Source organism: Pristiophorus japonicus, chromosome 18 (assembly GCF_044704955.1).
Source record: "Pristiophorus japonicus isolate sPriJap1 chromosome 18, sPriJap1.hap1, whole genome shotgun sequence".
Lineage (NCBI taxonomy): Eukaryota > Metazoa > Chordata > Chondrichthyes > Pristiophoridae > Pristiophorus > Pristiophorus japonicus.
The window spans coordinates 58,436,073-58,458,856 of record NC_091994.1 but is presented as its reverse complement, the minus strand read 5'-3'; the positions used below and the strand labels follow the sequence as shown (position 1 = coordinate 58,458,856).

At 49.7% G+C, this 22,784-nt stretch overlaps 1 protein-coding gene across 1 annotated transcript in view; it reads right to left on the bottom strand.

Moving 5' to 3' along the window:
• Nucleotides 1-482: 482 nt before the first annotated feature.
• Nucleotides 483-22,784, bottom strand: part of LOC139229045 (zona pellucida sperm-binding protein 4-like) — a 52,622-nt gene continuing 30,320 nt past the window's right edge. The window contains exons 7-10 of the mRNA XM_070860707.1: nucleotides 5,387-5,534; nucleotides 5,215-5,287; nucleotides 4,922-5,032; nucleotides 483-628 (exon numbers count right to left, since the gene is read on the bottom strand). Coding sequence (XP_070716808.1) covers nucleotides 483-628; nucleotides 4,922-5,032; nucleotides 5,215-5,287; nucleotides 5,387-5,534 — 478 coding nt within the window. The remainder of the gene's footprint in view (nucleotides 629-4,921; nucleotides 5,033-5,214; nucleotides 5,288-5,386; nucleotides 5,535-22,784) is intronic.

Sequence of the window (22,784 nt, the reverse complement as noted above, 5' to 3'; positions counted from 1 at the left end):
CCAATGCCTCAGGAATGTAAAGCCCTCCCACCTGCACCATCTTCTGCTGCTGTGACATCCTTGACCCTGGTGCCAGGCAGGCTACTAGAAGCAGCAGCTGAGCCACCCGTGGTGCCATGGACTTGGCTGTGACTGCACTCCCCAGAGGCACCATCACGCCCACCAGTACGCAGGAGCCTCAGTACCTCACCATGCTGCAGTGAGTAGCCTCAGCAACCACCACAGGGGGAGAAGGTGAACCTATTGTGATGCTCGAAAAGCAATTCAGAGGATGCTCACCTGTAACCCAAGAGAATGGAAGCTAAAAGTTAATGAACATCTGAAAGCCAATCCCAAATTCTTTCCCAATTGCATTGCAAGTTCCTGCAAGAAGAATGCCAGTCTCCAGTGCTAACTATGTGAAGTGATCATGTTACTTAAATCTCCCAGTTACAAACAGACACCCAGTCACATTTCTCCAGCAGTTTATTTCTGGTCAGGATCTACAGTTCAATCTCACTGCTTTGGGAAGTGACAGCTCTTGGTTTCCACATCATGTACACTGCAGCCACCACCAACAGGGACACAGACACCACCATGAAGCCAATGGCTGCTCCATGCAGGAACCGAGAAGGAGCCCCAGCAGCATCTATTGGGAGACACAAGAGGTTACATGTGGAAGGGTTTGGTGGCCCAGTCACAATAGTGCAGTAAATCAAGACAGACTTGCATTTATACAAGTGCTTTTCATAAACACCGGATGGCTCAAAGCACTTTACAGCCAATGAATTACGGAGCGCAGTCACTGTTGTAAGGTGGGAAATGCTTCAGCCAATTTGCACACAAGCAGCTCCCTCAGACAGACAATCTGTTTGTTATGCTGGAGGGATAAATATTGGCCAGGACATGGGATAACTGTCCTGCTTGTCAAAATAGTGCATTGGGATCTTTTACATCCATCAGAGTGCAGACAGGGCCTCGGCTTAAGGTCTGATCTGAAAGATGGCACTTCTGAGTGCAGCACTCCTTCAGCACTGCACGGGACGGTCAGTCTAGATCTTGTGCTCAGGTTCCTGGAGTGGGACCTGAATCCACAGCCTCTGACTCAGGCGAGTGTGCTACCAATTGACACTCCGTAATAGAAACATAGAAAATAGTTGCAGGAGTAGGCCATGTGAGCCTGCACCATTCAATATCATGACTGATCATGCAACTTCAGTATCCCATTCCCACTTTCACTCCATACCCCTTTAGCCATAAGGGCCACATTTAACTCACTTTGCATATATCAAATGAACTGGCCTGTAACTTTGTGGTAGAGAATTCCACATGCTCACAACTGAGTGAAGTTTCTCCTCATCACAGTCCTAGATGGCTCACGCCTCATCCTTAGACTGTGACCTCTGGTTCTGGACTTCCAACATCAGGAACATTCTTCCTGCATCTAACCTGTCCAATCCAATCAGAATTTTATATGTTTCTATGAGGTCCCCCCCAATATTCTCCTGAATTCCAGTGAATATAAGCCTAGTTGATCCAGTCTCTCTTCATGTCAGTCCTGCCATCCCAGGAATCAGTCTGGTGAACCTTTGCTGCACTCCCTCAATAGCAAGCACATCCTTCCTCAGATGGAGACCAAAACTGAACACAATATTCAAGGTGTGGCCTCACTAAGCCCCTGTACAACTGCAGTAAGACCTCTCTGCTCCATAACTCAAATCCTCTCACTATGAAGTCCAACATGCCATTTGTCTTCTTCACTGCCTGCTGTACCTGCATGCCAACTTTCAATGACTGATGTACCATGACACCTAGGTCATGTTACACCTCCCCTTTTCCTAATCGGTCACCATTCAGATAATATTCTGCCTTCCTGTTTTATCCCCAAAGTGGATAATCTCGCATTTATCCACATTATACTGCATCTGCCATGCATTTGGCCACTCACCTAAGTCCAAGTCACCCTACAGCCTCATAGCATCCTCCTTAAAGCTCACACTGCCACCCAGCTTAGTGTCATCTGCAAACTTGGATATTACATTCAATTCCTTTGTCTAAATCATTTATATTGTGAATAGCTGGGGTCCCAGCACTGAACCTTGCAGTACCCCACTCATCACTGCCCGCCATTCTGAAAAGGACCATTTATTCCTACTCTGCCAGCCAGTTCTCTATCCACATCAATACATTACACCCAATAGCATATGCTTTAATTTTGCACAACAATCTCTTGTGCGGGACCTTGTCAAAAGCCTTTGGAAAGTCCAAATACACCACATCAACTGGTTCTCCCTTGCCCACTACTAGTTACATCCTCAAAAAATTCTAGAAGATTTGTCAAGCATGATTTCTCTTTGATAAATCCTGACATGGACCAATCCTGTCACTGCATTGCAAATGCAGTGCTATTATATCTTTGATTCCAACATTTTCCCCAATACTGATGTCAGGCTAACTGATCTATAATTCCCTGTTCTCAAAAGTGGGGTTACATGAGCTACCCTCCAATCCATAGGAACTGATCTAGAGGCAATAGAATTTTGGAAAATGGCCACCAATGCATCCACTATTTCTCAGGCCACTTCCTTAAGTACTCTGGGATGCAGACTATCAGGCCCCGGGGATGCATTGGCCATCAATTTCCCTAACAATTTCCTCCTTCTCGCTAGACCCTCAGTATTTCCAGAAAATTACTTATGTCTTCCTTAGTGAAGACAGAACCAAAGTATTTGTTCAGTTGCTCTGCCATTTTTGTTCCCATTATAAATTCACCTGATTCTGACTGCAAGGGACCTACATTTGTCTTCACTAATTGTCCTCTTCACATATCTATAGAAGTTTTTGCAGTCAGTTTACTCATACTCCATTTTCCCCTCCTAATTAAACCCTTTGTCCTCTGCTGAATTCTAAATTTCTCCATCCTCAGCTTTGCTGCTATCTCACCAATTTATATGCCTCTTCCTTGGATTTAACACTATCCCCAATTTCCCTTGTTAGCCACAGTGGATCCACCTTCCCCATTCTATTTTTATGCTAGACAGGGAATGTACAATTGTTGAAGTTCATCCATGTGATCTTTAAATGTCTGCCATTGCCTATCCACCATCAACCATGTATCTATCTTAGCCAATTTACATCTTGTACCATTGAAGTTACCTTTTTTTAAGTTCAGGACCCTAGTCTCTGAATTAACTGTCACTCAATCTTAAATGAAGATTTCAATCATATTATGGTCACTCTCCCTCAAGGGGCCTCGCACAAGTTTGCTAATTAATCCTCATTACACATGCAGTCTAGGAGGGCCAGCTCTAGTTGGATCCTTGGCATATTGATCAAGAAAACCTTCCCTTATACATTCCAGGAAATTCTCCTCCACTGCATTGCTACCAGTTTGGTTAGCCCAATCTACATTTAGATTAAAGTCACCCATGATAACTGTTGTACCTTTATTGCATGCATCCCTAATTTCCAGTTTGATGCCATCCAACCTCACTACTACTGTTTGGTGGTCTGTACACAAGTCCCACTAGTGTTTTCTGCATTTTGGTGTTCGGCTGCTCTACCCATAGATTCCACATCATCCAAGCTAGTGCCTTCCTTACTATTGCGTTAATCTCCTCTCTAACCAGCAACTCTACCTAACCAGCAACGCTACCCCACCACCTTTTCCTTTGTCTATCCTTCCTGAATATTGACTACCCCTGGATGTTGAGTTCCCAGCCTTGGTCACCCTGGAGCAATGCCTCTAATCCCAATTACATCATAACTGTTAACAGCTATCTGTGCTGTTAATTCATCCACCTTTTTACAAATGCTCCTTGCATTGAAATAGCATTCAGGCTTGTTTTTATAAAAACACTGTCCTTTTAGAATTTTGTAATGTGGCCTTTGATTTCTGCCCTCCACTTATCTCCTTCCTACATTTTGCTTCTGCCCCCATTTTACTTTCTTTTGTCTCCTTGCGTAGATTCCCATCTCCCTGCCATATTAGTTTAAACCCACAACAGCACTAGCAAACACCCCGCGAACATTGGTTCCAGTCCTGCCCAGGTGCAGACCATCCAGTTTGTACTGATCCCACCTCCCCCAGAACTGGTTTCAATGTCCCAGGAATTTGAAACCCTCCCTCAAGCCATGTTCTCATCTTAACTATCCTGCTATTCCTACTCTGACTAGCACATAACCTGAGATTACTACCTTAGAAGTCCCACTTTTAAAATTTAACTCCTAGCTCTCAAAATTCAGCTTTTGTAGGACCTCATCCTGTTTACCTATATCGTTGGTGCATATATGCATCACGACACCTGGCTATTCACACTCACCCTCCAGAATTCCCTGCAGCCAATCCAATACATCCTGGACCCTTGCACCAGGCAGACAACATACCATCCTGGAGTCTCGATTGCAGCTGCAGAAATGCCTATCTATTCCCCTTACAATAGAATCCCTTACCACTAATGCTCTCCCACTCTTTCCTGCCCTCCTGTGCAGCAGAGCCACTCAATGCCATGAACTTGGCTGCTGCTGCCTTCCCCGGATGAGCTATCTCCAACAGTATTCAAAACGGTGGTTGGAGGGAGATGACCGCAGAGGACTCCTGCACTACCTTCCCACAGCACAGCAGGTGACTATTTGGCCCAAAGAGCAATCCAATTAGTTGCACTCCTTCCCCCTCCATGGATTTATCCAACTCCCTTTTGAAAGCTACTATTGAATCTGTATCCACCACCTTGAGGCAGTGCATTGTAAATCACAACACTTTTGCATAAAAATGTTTTGCATGTCACCTATGGTTCTTTTGCAATCACCTTAAATCTGTGCTCGTGTTATCAACCCTTAAGCCATGGGAAACAGTTTCAGTATCTAAACCCTTCTATCAAATCCCCCCTTACCCTCGCTGCTCCAAGGAGACCAACCCCAGCTTCTCAGAGCCACCACTTACCATTCTCTTCCAGCAGCTTCTCAGACTGGCGATTCTCACCTTCCAGGAAAATGATGGGGCCAGGGGCACTCACCAATGTTCCCTCATGGTCATCTGCACTCCTGCGTCTCTCTATTGGGAGAAGCACTTGGATTAGTTCACCCTACTCCCCATCATGTCACAACCAGGTAACAGAGTAATGTATCCCTGCTGACTGGATACTGCAGCATGTTTAAAGACACAAGATCAGAAATAAACTCCAGCAAGAGGCAAGTGTTGATTTAATGGCAAAGATGAAATGTGAAGGAACTCACTTGGGCCACATTTGGATGTACAGTCATCCTGAGCAGAGGGGGAGCACAGCTCAGCATTGCAGTGTAAGTAAACCTAGAAGGGAGAGTTCAGGGTGAGCTTCGTGGACACAGGTGAAGCAGGCTGTTGTACCAAGAGCCAGGATAGGCTTTCATTGGCTCAGACTTTGGTTACCTGTCCCGTGAGTGGCTGAGCAGAGTCTCCATCCAGGAAAACAAAAGTCTTCACTTCAAAGCGCTTGTGGTGGGTTGGGAACATCAGGCCGGAAAACACATCCACCGGGTGTAGGAGGGTCTGGTAGTCGTCTCCCTCATAGGGGCACCTGCAACAGGAGTGTGTCAGTGGGAGCCCCAGGGACTGGATCATTGGTGATCAGGGTTAGAGAGCAATTCATTGAAAAGGGACAAAGTGACCACAGAATAAAACATCCACAAAGCCTCAATCTTTAAACTGATATAAAATACTCTCCTTATAAAAATGCATTCCTTCTTTGCAGTCATTAACATAGCAGACCTGAGATTTTTGGGTTGACAGACTGGAAGGAGTGCAGGGTGGGGATACAAGATTAAAGGAGGCAAGGGTAGGCACAGACTGGATGTTGGGCAGTTCCCCAGAATAGGGAGCCTCTGGAATACATTGCTGGCTGGTGGGTGGGTGAAGTCTGAGCACATGTGCAAGAGGGAGCTGAACCAGTTCCTGATGGGGCAGAGATTACATCTCTTGCATTCCACTTGTCCATTGTTCACAGGTGTCCTGACAATTAACATTTGGCAGAGTGTGGCCCATGTGATCTCCTGGACTGGATTCGATCACCCGAGGTAATGGGAAGAACCTTGTTGGCCCTGGGTTATGTGTCCCTCCCAGGACTTATTGCATGAGGGGGAAGGGGTAGGAACTGTCCAAGTCACAATGCCAGTCAGAGTGGGCCAAGCTTGATGGGACAGTTGATCTCTCCCTACAGAGTTTCTATGGACCTATAAAGCCATCAGCTCTTGGATAAGGACAATAGGCCTGGAATAAAAGTTGCAAATTGGGGAAAAGCTAATTTTGCCAAGTTGGAGTGATTTGGCCAGTGGACTGGAAACAGCTACTTGTGGGTAAATCAATGTCGGAACAGTGGGAGGCATTCAAGGAGGAGATCCAAAAGGTTCAGGCCAAACATGTGCCCTTGAAGAAAAAAGCAAGACGCCTGGATTTTTAGGGACTTACAGGGGAGGATCAAGAAAAAGGGATGCTTATGCCACATCAATGGCTAAATACTTGAGAATATAGAAAGAGGTAACATTTTTAAAAATCTATTAGGAATGCTGAGAGAACATAAGAAATTCTTTGGCAGTAAAATTAAGGAAACATTGAAAATAGGTGCAGGAGTAGGCCATTCAGCCCTTCAAGCCTGCACCACCATTCAATAAGATCATGGCTGATCATTCACCTCATTAGCCCTTTCCTGCTTTCTCTCCTTACCCCTTAATCCCTTTAGCCATAAGGGCCACATCTAACTCCCTCTTGAATATATCCAATGAACTGGCATCAACAACTCTGCAGTAGAGAATTCCACAGGTTAACTACTGAGTGAAGAATATTCTCCTCATCTGTCCTAAATGGCTTACCCCTTATCCTTAGACTGTGTCTCCTGGTTCTGGACTTCCAACATCAGGAATATTCTTCCTGCATCTAACCTGTCCAGTCCTGTCAGAAAACCCTATATATTAAGAGCAAGAGGGTAACTAAGGAAAAGGTTGGGATTATGAGAGACCATGAGGGTAATCTTTGAGGTGGAAGATGTTAGTAGGGTTCTTGAATACGTTGCATCTGTTTTCACAAAGGAGAAAAATAAAGAGGTAATGCAGATACTGCTGGAGGAGGGGTGAATTCTGGATTAAATAAATGGAGGAAGTATTAAGGGATTTAGCAGCTTTGAAAGTAGATAATTCCCCAGGTCCAGATGAAGTGCATCCCAGGTTGTTGAGTGAAGTAAGAGGAAATAGCAGAGGCCTTGACCATCATTTTCTGTCCTGGTTGGATATGGGCATGGTGCCAGAGGACTGCTAATGTAGTACCCTTGTTTAAGAAGGGAAAAAGGGATAGGCAGAGTAATTACAGGCCTGTCAGCCCACCCACAGTGGTGGGAAAATTGGAAAAAATCCTCAAAGACAGGATAAATCTGTATTTGGATAGGCAAGGATTAATTAGGGACAGTCAGCACAGATTTGTTAAGGGAAGATAGTGTTTGACTAACCTGATTTATTTTTGTGAGGAGGTAACCAAGAGGGTCGATGAGGGTAGTGCAGACGATGTAGTATATGGACTTTAGCAAGGCTTTTGATAAGGTCCTGCATGGTAGACTGGTCATGAAGGTTAAAGCCCATGGGATCCAGGAAAAGTGGATAGTTGGATCTAAAATTGGCTTGGAGGTAGGAAGCAAAGGGGAATGCTTGATGGATGTTTATGACTGGAAGGATGTTTCCAGTGGGGTTCTGCAGGGCTCAGAACCAGGTCCCTTGCTTTTTGTGGTAATATCAATGATTTAGATTTGAATATCGGAAGTATGATTAAGAAGTTTGCAGATGACACTAAAATTGGCTATGTTTGATAATGAAGAGGAAAGTCATGGGCTGCAAGAGGACATCAATCTACTGGTCAGGTGTGCATAGCAGTGGCAAATGGAATTTAATTCAGGAGAAGTGCAAGGAGAGAAGGGCTAATAAGGAAAGGGGAAACACATTAAGTGTTAGGCCACTTAATGTAGATGAACAAAGCGACCTTCGAGTGCTTGTCCACAGAACTCTTTTGGGAGGAAACTGAAACATTAATCCTTAAATCGTGTCCCCCCGATCTGGGGGGCATACCAAACATTTACAAGGCCTTTTTTTGTGTGTATTTTTTTTTAAAGTTTTTTTTTTGGGCACTAAAATCTATTTCCCCTCCCCCCCCCCCCCCGCCAAGTGCCCCCTACAAAAGGGGAGGGGGACACTAAAAACACCGGCAATTAAAACAAATTAAACTTTAAAACATAAAATCAAATTAAAATTTGGTTGCCAGGCGTGATGATGCAATCCAGTCCCTCCAGTGCCCACCTCTCGCGGGAGGCCGCGAGCGTACTGGTGGACACCGCGTGCTCCATCTCCAAGGACACCCTGGCGCGGATGTACGCGCGGAAGAGAGGCAGGCAGTCAGGTTGAATGACCCCCTCGACTGCCCGCTGCCTGGACCGGCTGATGGCACCCTTGGCCATGCCCAGGAGCAGTCCTACGAGGAGGCCCTCGGACCTACCCGCTCCCCTCCGCACAGGGTTCCCAAAGATCAGGAGTGCGGGACTGAAGTGCAGCCAGAATTTCAGGAGCAGCTCCTTTAATAATAAAACAGGGGCTGCAACCTCGTGCATTCAATAAAAACATGGAACACGGACTCTTCCAGACCGCAGAAATTGCAGGCGGCCTGGGAGCCCGTGAACCGGCTTAAAAATTTATTGCACGGTACTGCTCTGTGCACCACCCTCCAGGCCAAGACCCCGATAAATAGTGGGAGACTCCCGCGTAGAGTGCCCTCCATCGGGGACCCCCACCTCCTCCGCACGGCAAGATGGTACGCCATGGCGTGTCCGGACGGCAGGCGAGGATGGCAAAGTTGAGAGTGTGCAGGAGCAGCTCGTACAGGAAACCCCTCCGCGCGGAACTGAAAGGCACGGAGGGGATTTCCTCGAGGCGGCTCAAGTTGTGAGGCGCCGGCTCCCGAGGGAGGTTCCAGGGTTTGGCGCCGATGAGGAATTCCGTCCGGACGGGGGTCAATTCGGACGGGAATTCCCCACGTGCTTGAGCCTCCTCGATGCACCTAACGGAGTCGGGGCCCAGAGCTGTTTTTAGCAACTCGATGGCATCGGCCGCGCGGCGGACGTTGGCAGAATTTAGGCGCCGCACCAGCGTGTCTGGCGCCATCCAGCCCGCTCCTCCGCCATCGAGCAGGTCCCTGACCCTGGTCACTTCACCAGCCACAGCCCTCTCGTCCGGCCGCCACCTAAAACGACGGTCGTGGAGGTACGGATTCCCGAGCAGCGGCTCCTGCAGGACAGCCGCCACTCCAGCCGGTGGAGAGCTGCGCTTGGTGGAGACTTTGTTCCAGACCCTGGTGAGTTCCTTGTAAAAGACAGGCAGCACCTGGAAGGCGGTCCTGATGCCCCCCAAGCTCACAAACAGGAGCTGCGTGTCATAGTTGAGGCCGTGCTGCTGGCGGAAGAAGTACGTCGCCAGAGCACGCCACCTGGGAGGGGGCTCGACGTAAAGGTATCTCTGCAGGGTCTGAAGATGGAAAGTCGCGAGCTGGGTGCTGATGCACACCAACGACTGACCGCCCTCCCCAAGCGGGAGACTCAAGACCGCGGCAGAGACCCAGTGCTTCCTGTTGTTCCAGAAAAAGTCCACCAGCTTCTTCTGTATCTTGGTGACAAACGCAGGGGGAGGGGTCAAAGTGACCAGCCGGTATCACAACATGGCGGCCACCAGCTGGTTTATGACTAGCGCTCGACCCCTGTAGGACAGCACTCGGAGCAGTCCTGTCCTGCGCCCTAGGCGAGCAGCGACCTTGGCCTCCAGCTCTTGCAAGTTTGCCGGCCAGGCTTCCTCGTCGGGGCTAAGGTAGACTCCCAGATAGAGGAGATGGGTCGTGCTCCAGGCAAAAGGCCTGAGCTCCTCCGGCAGGGAGTCCACCCGCCACTGACCCACCAGGAGTCCGGAATATTTCTCCCAGTTGATCCTGGCAGAGGATGCGGCCGAGTAAATCTCCTGGCACTCACGCATCCTCCGCAGGTCAGCGGGATCCTCTACCGCGAGGAGCACGTCATCGGCGTAAGCCGGGAGGACGACCTCCACGCCCGGCCCTTGCAGAGCCAGTCCCATCAACCTCGTCCGCAGGAGGCGTAGGAAAGGCTCCACGCAGATGGCATATAACTGGCCGGACATGGGGCATCCCTGGCGCACCCCTCTCCCAAAGCGATGGGGCGCCGTCAAGGACCCGTTAACCTTAATCAGACACTCTGCGGCGACGTACAAAAGTCGGATCCGAGAGACGAAATGCGTCCCGAACCTGAAAGCGCGCAGAGTCCCGAACAGGTAGTCGTCATCCACCCTGTCGAACGCCTTCACTTATTCAAGAGATAGGAAGGCGACCGACAGACCAGCCTCCTGGGAATGATGGATGAGGTCCCGGACCAGATGGATGTTGTCGTGGATTGTCCGGCCCGGGACCGTGTCGGACTGGTCGGGGTGGATCATGTGGTCCAGCACGGCGCCAAGGCGAGCAGACATGGCCCTGGCGAAGATTTTGTAGTCCGTGCTGAGGAGGGAGACCGGGCGCCAGTTCTTAAGGAGGCGGAGATCGCCCTTCTTAGGCAGCAGGACGATGACTGCCCTGCGCCAAGAGAGGGGCATCTCCCCGGTCGCCAGACTTTCCCCCAGGACCCGCACGTAGTCGCCCCCCCAGGACATCCCAGAACGCCCTGTGGAACTCCACGGTCAGCCCGTCCAGCCCCGGGGCTTTTCCCCTCGAGAGCCGGGCGAGGGCGCCGGCTTAGCAGAGCTTCCAGATTTTCGGCGCCCTCCGGGCCGACCATCAGCAGGTCCTCCCACAAAACTCTACGCGCTTCCTCGCTGGACGGCTCCGGAGAGAACAGAGCACCGTAATAGTCCCGGGCCCTGTTGTTGACGCCCTCCGGATCCGAGACGAGAGAGCTGTCATCCGCAAGCAGCATCAAGAGCTGCTTACGGACACTCTGTCTTTTTTTCAGCGAGTAGAAGAAGGGGGAGCCGCGGTCCAGATCCCGCAGGAACCCGATCCGCGACCTCACGAACGCGCCTCGGGACCCAACGAGCTGCAGGTCCTTCAGCGCGGCCTTCTTCGCTTCGTACACCATCCGCAGGGCCGGGTCCTCGACGACTTGACCGAGACGGGACTCCAGGTTGAGCACCTCTTTTTCTAGGCGCCCGACCCTGGCCGCCCGCCTCTTGGTCGACCCCCTCGCGTACTCTTGACAGAAGACGTGGACGTGTGCCTTGCCCACGTCCCACCATAGCCTCAAGGAGGGGAAGCCCCCCTGCTTCCTTCTCCAGTCGGACCAGAAACGACGGAACGAGTCCTGGAACCGCACGTCCTCCAGCAGCTGGTTGTTAAAATGCCAGTATGCGGACCCCGTCCTCGCGCGGAGCGAAGCGAGCTCCGCCCACACCAGGTGGTGGTCCGAACACGGCACCGGCTGCATGGAGGCCGCTGGGATGCAGGAAACATACGCCCGAGACACGTAAAGGCGGTCGACTCTGGACCATCCTACTCCAGGCCTCACCCAAGTAAAGGCGCTGGAGTCGGGGTGGAGATTTCGACAGACGTCTACCAAGTCGAAGGACCCGACCAGGTCCCTCAACTTCTCCATCGCCGTCATGCTCTGCGGGGCACCGGAGCGGTCCCTCGCCTCGAGGGTGCAGTTAAAATCCCCCCCGAGGACAATGCAGTCGCCGACGTCGACGGAGCCAAGAAGAGCAGACACCACTTCGAAGAAGCGCGTCCGCTGCAGTCCGGGCTGAGGGGCGTACACGTTCACGAGATGGAGCGGCACGTCCCCCAGGTGAACCGTGACGTGCAGCAAGCGGCCTGGCACGGGCTCCTCGACCCCCAAGATCTCCGGCTGAAAATGCGGGGCCAACAAGATGGCCACCCCACAAGAAGTGGTAGTGAGGTGGCTCATGCGGACCTCTCCTTGCCATTCCAGGAGCCACGTGGCTTTGTCTCCCGGAACGGTGTGGGTTTCTTGCAGGAAGCACACCGCATATTTCCCCTCCCGCAGGAGCGAAAAATTGTTAAATCTATGGCGTGCCTCTCTGCCGCCGTTGATGTTGAGGCTGGCTATGGTTATCTTCATGACAGAAGCATAGTGCAACCTCTACCTAACCTATTGTGGGGGGGGAGTGGAGTCGTTTGTTGACCTCCACTCCTTCAGCAGCCCAGCGAGGAACCTTTTGAGCGGCGCAGCTCAAGGCCTTGCGCCTTTGATAAGGGCCCGCCCGCGGCCATGGTTTTAGCGGCGGCGCGGACGGACGCGACGAGCAGCCCCGGCTCGGACCATCTTTCCCGGGCCAGATGGGCTCGGTTGCGGCGACCCTGGCTCTGGGCCAAAAAGTCCCGGAGTTCCTTTACAGGAATGAGGGGGGACTCAGCGGCGGGCACGAGGAGATCCACCGCCTCACTGGCGATGGACTCGAGATCTTCTCCCTCGTCCCCCACCGAGTCCCCATCCCCCTCCGGGAGGTCGCCGCCAGCAGCCGGCCCGTCGACCGCACAAGGTACGGCAAATGGCCCGGCCGGTCTATCCGGTCCTGGCTCCGCCCCGATCCCACCCCCAGGATCGTCGGCAGAGGAGTCCCCACTGGGCTCTTTTAAAAGCGGTGCTGGGTCAGGAAGCGACAGTGGAAGGGGTTCCTCCTCCACCCCAGGAGCCGGGGAACGCGGAGAGACCTGGTCAAAGAAATGTTCCAGGTCCTCCAAGTACCCCAGCTCCAAAGTAGGGGGCGAGGGTTGGTGTTCTTCCCCCTCCCCGCCACCATCCCCCGGCCCAGCGTATACAGAATCATTAAAATTGTTCACATTTTCCGTTTCTTCCGGGCCGAGCGACACCCGGGGGAAGTTGGTTAATAGCTGGGCGGGCTCAGGTTCGGCCTTTTCGGCCCCGCCCGCCTCAGTCCCCGGGATGCTCGACCCGGCGGCAACGCATTCCTCCGCTGGCCCCACGCCCCCCACAACAGGCAGATCTTCCACGCCATCCCCGGGAGGCAGAGACTGGGCAGCCTCGACTGTCTCACCCTCCCCGGGGACAGATTCCTCCTGCCTACGGCGCAGTTTGGGGGCACTGGTGGGGGACGCGGGACATGCGGCGGGCACCGACTCCTCCGCGGAGGGATGTTGTTCCCCCTCCGCCTCATTAGAGCGGCGCCTCCTTTTGTTCCTGGGGGTGCGTGGAGGCAGGGAGACCTCCATGTCTGCCGAGGCCTCCCGCTCCACTCCTCCCTTTTTCTTATCTTGCCCGCGCCCGAACACCTCTGCGGTATTGGTCAAGGGCTCGGGCACGGGCTCAGGGCAACCCGCGCTCGCCGGTGACGGGGTTGGGCTGAGCGCAGTAAACAAATTGTCTGCCGCACTGAGGGGAGCCGCCTCGAGATTTTTCGCCTTCCTCCGCGCCTTCCTTCCGATCAGACGCTCTCCTTCCCCCCCGCCGGAGGCCGTGAAAACAAAGGCCCCCGCGATGCCCACGCACCTACAGCTCCCGGCACGCGGACGCAAATCGGGGGAAGGGTGGCGTCGGCGCCAGCCTTGGCTGCCTTCGGTGGTTTGTCGGCCTTGGAGGCGGGGCAGTTCTTCCAAACGTGCCCCACCTCCCTACAGGCATGGCACCGCACGCCGTCCGATGTCCAGAAGACGCGGTAGGCAGTCCCCTCGTGCACCACATTAAATGATCCCTCCATCGTCTCCTCCCGCACCAGTCGGACAAAGAGCTGGCGGCGGAAGGAGAACACGTGGCGCAGGCTGCTCTCCCTGAGGCCGAGCGGTATGGGGTTGATCCCCGACCTTACCTCCCCCAGTTGGTGTAGGTGAGGGAGGAGGAGCCCAGCGGGAACAAAGGGCGGGACGTTTGAAATGATGACCCTCTGCGCGGTGGCCTCGAGAGGGTCCACCGGCAGGAACGTCCCGCCCACCGTGAGCCCCTTTTCAAGGGCCAGGGACACTGCCCGCTCCAACCCCAGGAAGAATACAGCATTCCCAGACATCTTGGAGGCCGCGACAATGGCCGAGGGGCCGACTACCCCAGCCATCGCCCGCACGCACTCCTCGATGCTCATTGTGGGGTGAGTGTAGCTCTTGACCCCGTGTTTTTTTGTTATAAGTCTGAATGGTGGCAGGGCAGCAGGAGGTGCCGTGGATGTGGACGCCGCCTGCGCGTACGTCTTAGCTGGTCCTGCCACCGGCGCGGATGGGGTCGCCATCACGGGGTCCCTTTAAGAGCTACACCCACCCCAAAGTCACAGGCCTTAATGGTCTTTAATTGGCCTCGTTGGTATTTTGAGCAGAGGGAGCTCTTAATGGGGCACACCTCTCCCCTAGTTAACAAATGGGGAGGGGCCTTGCTCCCTCTGCTCAGTTGTCTTAATTAACTTTAATTTAAAGAGGAAAGGGGCTCTCAGAGAGAGAGGGGAGAGACAGAGGGAGTGACAGAGAGAGAGCTTGGGGGGGTGGGAAAGAGGGAAGCTGCAAGGGTGTTGATTTCTGGATTCTTTTACCTCAATCTGGTTCAGCAAAATTACTGAAACGAATACCGTTTGTGCTTTAAACAAAGCAAACTTTTATTTAAAGAGCAAATCCCGATCGGGGACTTTATCAGACAGAAGGAATGCAAGTCTGTTCGAACGCACTCACTTCCTACGGACAAAGTGACGTTACATTGTAAAGGGACGATGGTTATACATTTTCGGCAAAAGATAACAAGATAGGGCCAGAGTGACATCCCAGCTCAGCCCATCTCTTTTGATCCCTCCTTCCCTTTGTCCACTCATAAGCCGACCCAAGCATGGTCCGATTTTAAACAAAGATCTTCTGTCAATGTTTCAGGTTAATAACATGATTTAATAAGACCTTGAGGTTTTTCTGCAAGCTGTGGGCTTTGTTTCAATATGTGTTAGTGTTGTAACATTTCGCAGTCTCGAGTCTGAGATGTCGTGGCTATTCCTCCATGAATTCTTTGTTAGCTTATACTGTCCCGATACAATTCCCACATTCTCAACCCCAATGTCTCTATACATTTTTAAACATTCACATTCCCCCCTTTTATCATTCCATGATAACACTTAGGATCATTCTAGGAGTATCGCATTCATCCGTTCATACTCTATTTCCTGAATCATATTGTTGTTAGTGTCGAGTAGTTCTTTAGTTCGTTGGATCATAACTCAGGAGCCCTTGACCACAAGAGGGTTTGCTAACCTTGCCATCATTACTTTACAACAAAGGTTAAGGCAACCAACAATTAGATAGGATCTCCAAGATCCATCTGATAGCCAATCAAACCAGCTAGATCCTTCTGCTGGTGTGGATAACTTCTTCACCTTCCTTCTTATGTGATCAGCGAGATTGGTTATGTTTTCTGAACTATCAGGAATGTAAGTGCAACATTCAGATCCTATCAGGGCACACTTTCCCCCTTTCTCAGCTAACAGGTAATTGAGGGCCATTCGGTTTTGTAATGTTACGGTCCTTATTGCTACCATTTCAGCTGTGATGCCCTCCAGAGCTTCAGCAGTATTGTATTGGCCCCCTCCTCTCATGATAGTTTGGCTCTGAATCCATCTGACAGTCTCAGTTAGGGTTAGTGGAACTCCCCCTTTGGAATGTATAGGGAATGTATAGGGAATGTGAACACACCCAACATCTAGAAAAGTTCCCATTTTGCGCATAAACATAAGACATGTACAAAAAGGTGTTTACATGGAGCTCTCGTCTCTGTCTCCCCTCCCATGCGCTGAAACTGTCATATATCAACACTATTATACAGACTGTGGCATACAGACAGTTTCATCTTATGGCTCAGAATTCAGATAAATAGTCCAATTATTTTGCTGATTAAAAGAGTTCAGTTTTCCCGTCTCTCTTCTCAGGTCACCGTCGGTGTAGCTGGCTGTCTATCACTACGGGTAAAAGTTCAAACTGGTCCACGTTCCAATTAGGATGCCAATGGCCTTGTTCAGCTATGGAGAAGAGGAAGTCTGGAACAGAAACAGGAGTTAGAATAACCAGTAAAATAGGTTCGTTAGAGGGTGGTGAGCTTGCAGTGGTGCAGGTGAACCCAGGCACTTTTCCCCTCAACCTTGGCTGCAGTGGGGGTAGTGAGTAACACCTGAAAAGGCCCCTCCCATTGTGGCTGTAATCCCTTCCGAATCCATACTTCCCTGGTGCCACGAGGGACAATTCGGGTAAAATTGGGAGGTCGAGGTGAGCATCTTGAACCTGGTTGTGAGCTAGTCGCAGAGCCTGAGTCAGAGAAAAAACATAGGTGGTCATCAGTCGAGCTGAGATACCATATCTAGGAACAATTTCCCTCATTAACACCTTAATAACAGTTTGAGCCTTATTGTCCAGGGTAGGGTAGGCTCCAATCCATCTGCTAAACACATCTACTATTACTAACACATATTTGTAACACTGAACTTTTTGCAACTCAATGTAGTCCAACTGAAATGTCTCAAAGGGACCTTCGGGTAGGGGCGTTTTACCCCAATCACAGGGGACTCCCTTCCCTGGATTATGTTGCTGGCAAACCAGGCAACGACTACTGATGTTCTGGGTGAGCGCCTGGAGTCTAGGGTGCCACCAAGTAGCCAAAAGTGTGTCACTCGTGGTCCTTGCTCCACAATGAGTAGCAAAATGCATACATTCAATAACCCATAGAGCCAACTTGTCAGACATGCAAGTCTGTTCCGCGGAAGTGGTCCAGAGTTTAGAAACATTGTCATAAGTACATGCATAATATTTCCACAACAGTTTATCTTTTTCAGGAGCGTCCTCCTGTGCTTTTATAACATCTTGGATGGTTGGCATTGGTTTTTCCGAGGCTAACTTATCCTTCGCAGGATTTTTAGTCTGACTCATAATTTTGGGCACTACCATCTGTTGGTCACGAGAGGCCTGTTTGGCCTCTTAGTCAGCACAGTGGTTCCCTATATCAACCAGAGAATTTCCGGTAGTGTGGGCAGTACATTTGACAATGGCAATGCGTTTGGGGACCATGAGGGCTTGCAACAAATCAGATACTAGCTGTTTATGAGATATCTCATTCCCCTGTGAAGTTAGGAATCCCCTATTTTTCCATAATTGTCCGAAATCATGGGCCACCCCAAAGGCATACCTAGAGTCGGTATAGATATTGACTTTGAGATCTTTGGCCAAGATACAGGCTCGGGTGAGGGCGAATAGTTCAGCTTGTTGAGCAGAAAAGGCAGTTTCAAAAGCGGCAGATTCCAAGACCTGATTCTCCTGGTTTACTATGGCGTATCCTGAGATTCGTGTACCTTCTGGATTAATTCCGTCAACATACATAATACAGTCTGGATCTTCAATTGGTACATCAACAAAATCTTCCCTGACTGATGTGGCCTCTTAAATTAAAGATAAACAATCATGACTGGGTTCTTCCTCATCTTGGGGTGGCTCAGTAAGAAAACAGGCCGGATTAATTGCAGTACAGTGCCGAAAGGTCAGCTTAGGATTGTTTAGTAAGTAGATCTCATATCTGCTTTGCCTGGCCATGGTAAAGTGTTGAGTCTGCAGTTGGCCCAGGAGGGCAGCTATGGAGTGAGATGTGTTAAGACAACGGTAGCACAGTCTTTCAGAATTGTACAATACAGTTGAAAGGGCCGGTCATAGAGGGGCCGGCCCAAAGCCGGAGCTTGCAGCAGGGCTGTCTTTAGTTCCTTAAAGGCTTGGACGTCTACGGTTTCTATTTCAAAGCTGCCTTACTTATTTGTATACGGGGTGAGGTTGCTTATTCATCAGGGCAACATTAGGGATCCAGGATCTGCAGTAATTGATCATCCCCAAACACTGTCGCATTTGTTTAGCCGTGCTAGGGACTGGAAACTGGCAAATTGGTTCGACTCGGCTAGCCTCCAAAGCTTGGTGGATACTCGGTATTGTTTGTGATAACCCACTTGGGAGGGGTCCTCTGTCCACACATGAGGATCCACATAGTCAGGTATGTCAGAGCCAGTATGATGCTGCAGAGTCGTTAAGACCTTCTCGGGGTCCCCGTGGAATTGGACTGTTTGGCCATGTTTTACAATTTGCACATCCCGGCTGGTAGGGTCAGCCTCGTCTATAGCCTGGTGCACCATAACTCCCAAATCTTTAGCGTGGTGGGGAGGTAATACTTCACGAGTAACATGTGGTGCCACCGTTGGGGGCTGTCCATTTCCACAAAATCTGCCTTCCCTTCCGGTCCAGTCACTCTAGCCCTTAATAGAATTTCCTTCACTTCCCCTTTGTGATCCTGATAAAAGTTCTGCAGGTCCTGATTCTTTCCGCTGGGATCGTATGCTAGGGTCACGTGATAGGGTGCCTGCGGCAGGTCCAGAGACCACCACTGAGGGGTTCTAGTGGTATAATACTGCCGCTTAAGGGTTCCCTGTTTTACAATAATCCCATCATCTCCACACTCCAAATGAAACTGGAATTTGCAGAGGAGGTCTCTAGCCATCAAGTTACAGTCCAGATTGGTTGTGATAACAAATTGATGTTCCACCGATTCTTCCTGGTAACCCATTTTAACCGGTTCTGACACCGGGAATGTAGAGACTTGTCCCAGGAATCCTGAAAGTTCCTGTGTTTCAGTAGAGGCAGGGAGTTTAAGCTTTGATTGTACAGAAAACATGAAGGCTCCCGTATCTATCAAAAAGGGTTGCCACTCATTCAGAATTTTTAACAATATCATTGGTTCGTCGTCCAGGGAAGATCCCTGCACAATCAAGCTGCGTAGTCAATCGGGGAACAATTGACCAAAGGGGTTGTCCTGTGAGAAGTTAGTGTAAGATCCTCCTCTCCCCCCTTGCCCCCCTCCTCTTCCTCCTCTTCCTTTTCCATGCTGACGGTAGGGGCAATTTTTATTCCAATGTCCTGCCTGCCCACAATTAAAACATCCATCTCATCTTTCCCAGCCCCGACCTCTTCCCATACCATGCCGGGGACAATAGGGAGGTTTATTAGCAGGGCTCGGGCCATTTGGTTGTTTAGTATAACCGTATCCTTGCTTATCCATCCAATCTTGTATGCAACACTGCGGTTCTATTGATCCTCCCGAGATGGCTCTTCCTTTCTAGTCACGTATTCAGTCTTGACCCGGGTTGGGGGTGCACCTCCCCCCTCCCCTTTCTTTTCCTGCCAATAATATCTAACCGCCCTTTCCATCTGGGCTTTACTGTTATCTGCCCAATTCATATTATTTGTCCGGATAGCGTGAGCAATCGAATAGGGCAGGCACTGAAGTAGGATAGCACAGAATTGAGGAGAATCCTCTCCTGCCCTGAAGGCATTATCTCCTGATTGAAATATACGGGAGTCAATCGGCAGTTTCTTTATGCTTGGGTTTAGTTTCTAATACTGTGGCCATACTGATGGGCTTCTGAATGGTCGTGGTGAGAGAATTGAAGATAGCGTTTAGGCGATCCTGGATATCGTTAGGGTGAGCAACCAACAATGCATCATGAGTAGCACGTCCTAGATGAGTTAGAAATCGGGTGTGTTCAGTTGGGCTCAAGGTTTGCTTTACCAAGGCCCACAAACTGAAATCGAGATATAGTTCTGCCTTTGAGTGTGAGATCTGGTCCTTTCGGCTATATTGCTTGTGAACTGGGGATCCGAATCGCTATCAGAGGATGAGGAGTCAGTTTGGGTTTGTTGCTTTGGTGGTATGGGGTTATTTTTAACTCCTCTCGCCGGAGTGTAAGGTGGAGGGTGTTGGGAAGAGGACTGGAGCAAGGGGCCAGGGGGTGCGGGAGGCGCCGTTGGGCGCTGAGTCAGTGACCACTCATCAATTTCATCATCAGCCTCGGTTAACACAAAGCCAACCATTTGACTACGTAGTCGGTCAATACCTTTCTCAGAGGTCCCAGAGGATCTCTTAGTAAGTTTCTCGTGCGCACATTCTTTTTTTTAAAGACGTCTACAGTTTTAACATGTGTTCCCTCTGTCAATGAGAGTCCCAATTTAATAGCATTTATTTGCCAACTTGACAGAAGTGATGCTTCTTTTAATTTTTGACAATCCCTGTGCATTATTTTGCTACCTCTACGCTTCTAGTGCCACCTAGAGGCCACTGGTCATCTCCTAATAATTTGTTCAGGGCTCATGATAATTTTCTAAAGTCTTCAGCTCTTTTAGGGAATTCCTCACATAACTTTTGTAGCGGACTATCCGCATCCGTTGTTTTATACAACTGATTACCCATTTTCACGCTGCCCCTCGTATTACCATGTCGTTACGCGTTCGTGTCGTCGTGCAATTTAAACAAACTTAAAATAAACACAGACTTTACTGAAACTAACACTGACTTTGAACCAACTCAAAATAATCAGACTTTACTAAATCTAACACTGATCCGCGTCGCCCCGCGGTTCACGTCGCCGGGCGATTTAAAACACTTAAAATAAACAAAGACTTACTGACACCAGCACTGACTTTGATATCACCCCGCGGTTCGCGTTGCTGCACGTTCGCGTCGTCCCACGTTCACTCGGCCGCGCGCTTGCGCCGCCGCACGTCCCGCATCGCTACGTGTTCCACGCTGCTGCGCGTCTGCGTCAGCCCTCCTTCACTCGGCCGCACGCTCGCCTCACGTCGCTACGCGTTCCACCTGCTGCGCGTCTGCGTCAGCCCTCCTTTACTCGGCCGCACACTCGCGCCGCCGCACGTCTCACGTCGCTACGCGTTCCACGCTGCTGCGCGTCTGCGTCAGCCCTCCTTTACTCAGCCGCACGCTCGCGCCGCTGCACGTCTCGCGTCGCTACGCATTCCACGCTGCTGCACGTCTGCGTCAGCCCTCCTTCACTCGGCCGCATGCTCGCGCCGCCGCACATCTCGCGTTGCTACGCGTTCCACGCTGCTGTGCGTCGGCCCTACCTTTCGAGTTGCTGCGTGATTTAAATTCAATCAGTGCCTAGACGGGCCAAGTGATATACGAGGTCGATGTCACACCTGACTTGAACACCTATCCTCGATTTAATTCCCCATAAGCCTTACTTAATTCCCTGTGAGCCTAATTTTCTAAATTTGATTTCTTATGAGCCTTATTTAATTTCTTTTAGTCTCCAAATTTCCCTATCCTTTCGCGTCACTGCGCAGTTTAAATCCAATCAGTTAATGAAAGCCCTAATTTAGTGGAGTTTTTCTGCCAACTGGACAGGAGTGATTTTTTTTTTAGACTGCAGTGGAATTTTTCTCATAATTTAAAATCTCAGAACATTTTTTTTTCAGCACCTATTTAGTACGTTACTTTTTTTTTTCCATAACTAGAGAGAAGTCTGGCACGTAGGCTGTGGACTGCTTTTCGTTATCTCAATTGTTCCAGCCTCAAGGTCGTGTTATTTAATATAATATATATATATTTTTTGAATCCATCTCAGTTGTTTTGCTGTGCCTTCTCTGAATGTTTTCTTTCGACAAGTAAGTGAGCATGTTAAATCTTTTTTTTTAACCACCGGGACCATGTATTTTTTTTTTTAAACTCAACAAACCTATCCTTTGTGCATTTCCTGGCTCCATAACTTATCATCCGAATATACGTAATTCAATAAGGTTCACACTCTTAAACTTCCCACATACAGGACAACACTACGAAGGGTTAACAAAACTTTCATTCTGTTTGAAAAAGTAGGTAGAGCTAAAACAAACCACAACTCCCCGGCTTTTTTTTTTTACAGTAAAAATCAGAAGCATTTCTCATTTAAACAGACGTTCACAAGAATCTCTTTTCTTTCCTATTAATTTTTTGGATCCATGATTGATCATCTATCCCTATCTAGCTCTAACTATAACCTATCTTTCCAAGTCGCCGCTTGGTTTGCGTCATCGCGCAATTTCCCTATCTCTATCCCTATTCTAAGTTTGAAAGGTATTCACCAGATTGTCCTGGATCTCGTTCAGACACTACCTGAGAACCAGCGAGTGGCTAAACTTTCCTCAGACTTTTGAAACCGGGGGAAACTGGAGCAGTATTGAAATCATACTCACTCCAGTGGCCACTTTCCCCTCGTCTCGTCCAAGGCTAGTCTGGCTCTTAATTCGCAAGTTTTCGGCAGTTGTCCGTTGAGATCCCACTTCTGACACCAAATGTTGATTTCTGGATTCTTTTACCTCAATCTGGTTCAGCAAAATTACTGAAATGAATACCGTTTGTGCTTTAAACAAAGCAAGCTTTTATTTAAAAAGCAAATCCCGATCGGGGACTTTATCAGACAGAAGGAATGCATGTCTGTTCGAACGCACCCACTTCCTACGGACAAAGTGACATTACATTGTAAAGGGACGATGGTTATACATTTTCGGCAAAAGATAACAAGATAGGGCCAGAGTGACATCCCAGCTCAGCCCATCTCTTTTGATCCTTCCTTCCCTTTGTCCACTCATAAGCCGACCCAAGCATGGTCCGATTTTAAACAAAGATCTTCTGTCAATGTTTCAGGTTAATAACATGATTTAATAAGACCTTGAGGTTTTTCTGCAAGCTGTGGGTTTTGTTTCAATATGTGTTAGTGTTGTAACATTTCGCAGTCTCGAGTCTGAGATGTCGTGGCTATTCCTCCATGAATTCTTTGTTAGCTTATACTATCCCGATACAATTCCCACGTTCTCAACTCCAATGTCTCTATACATTTTTAAACATTCACAAGGGCAGGTCTCCCCTCACAGCGATGGGTGGGCGTTTTTCTGGGGTGCACTCCCCAGATGATGGAAAAAATCAAGACAGTCCTTGTAGAATGGTCTTCGGGTGGGGGGA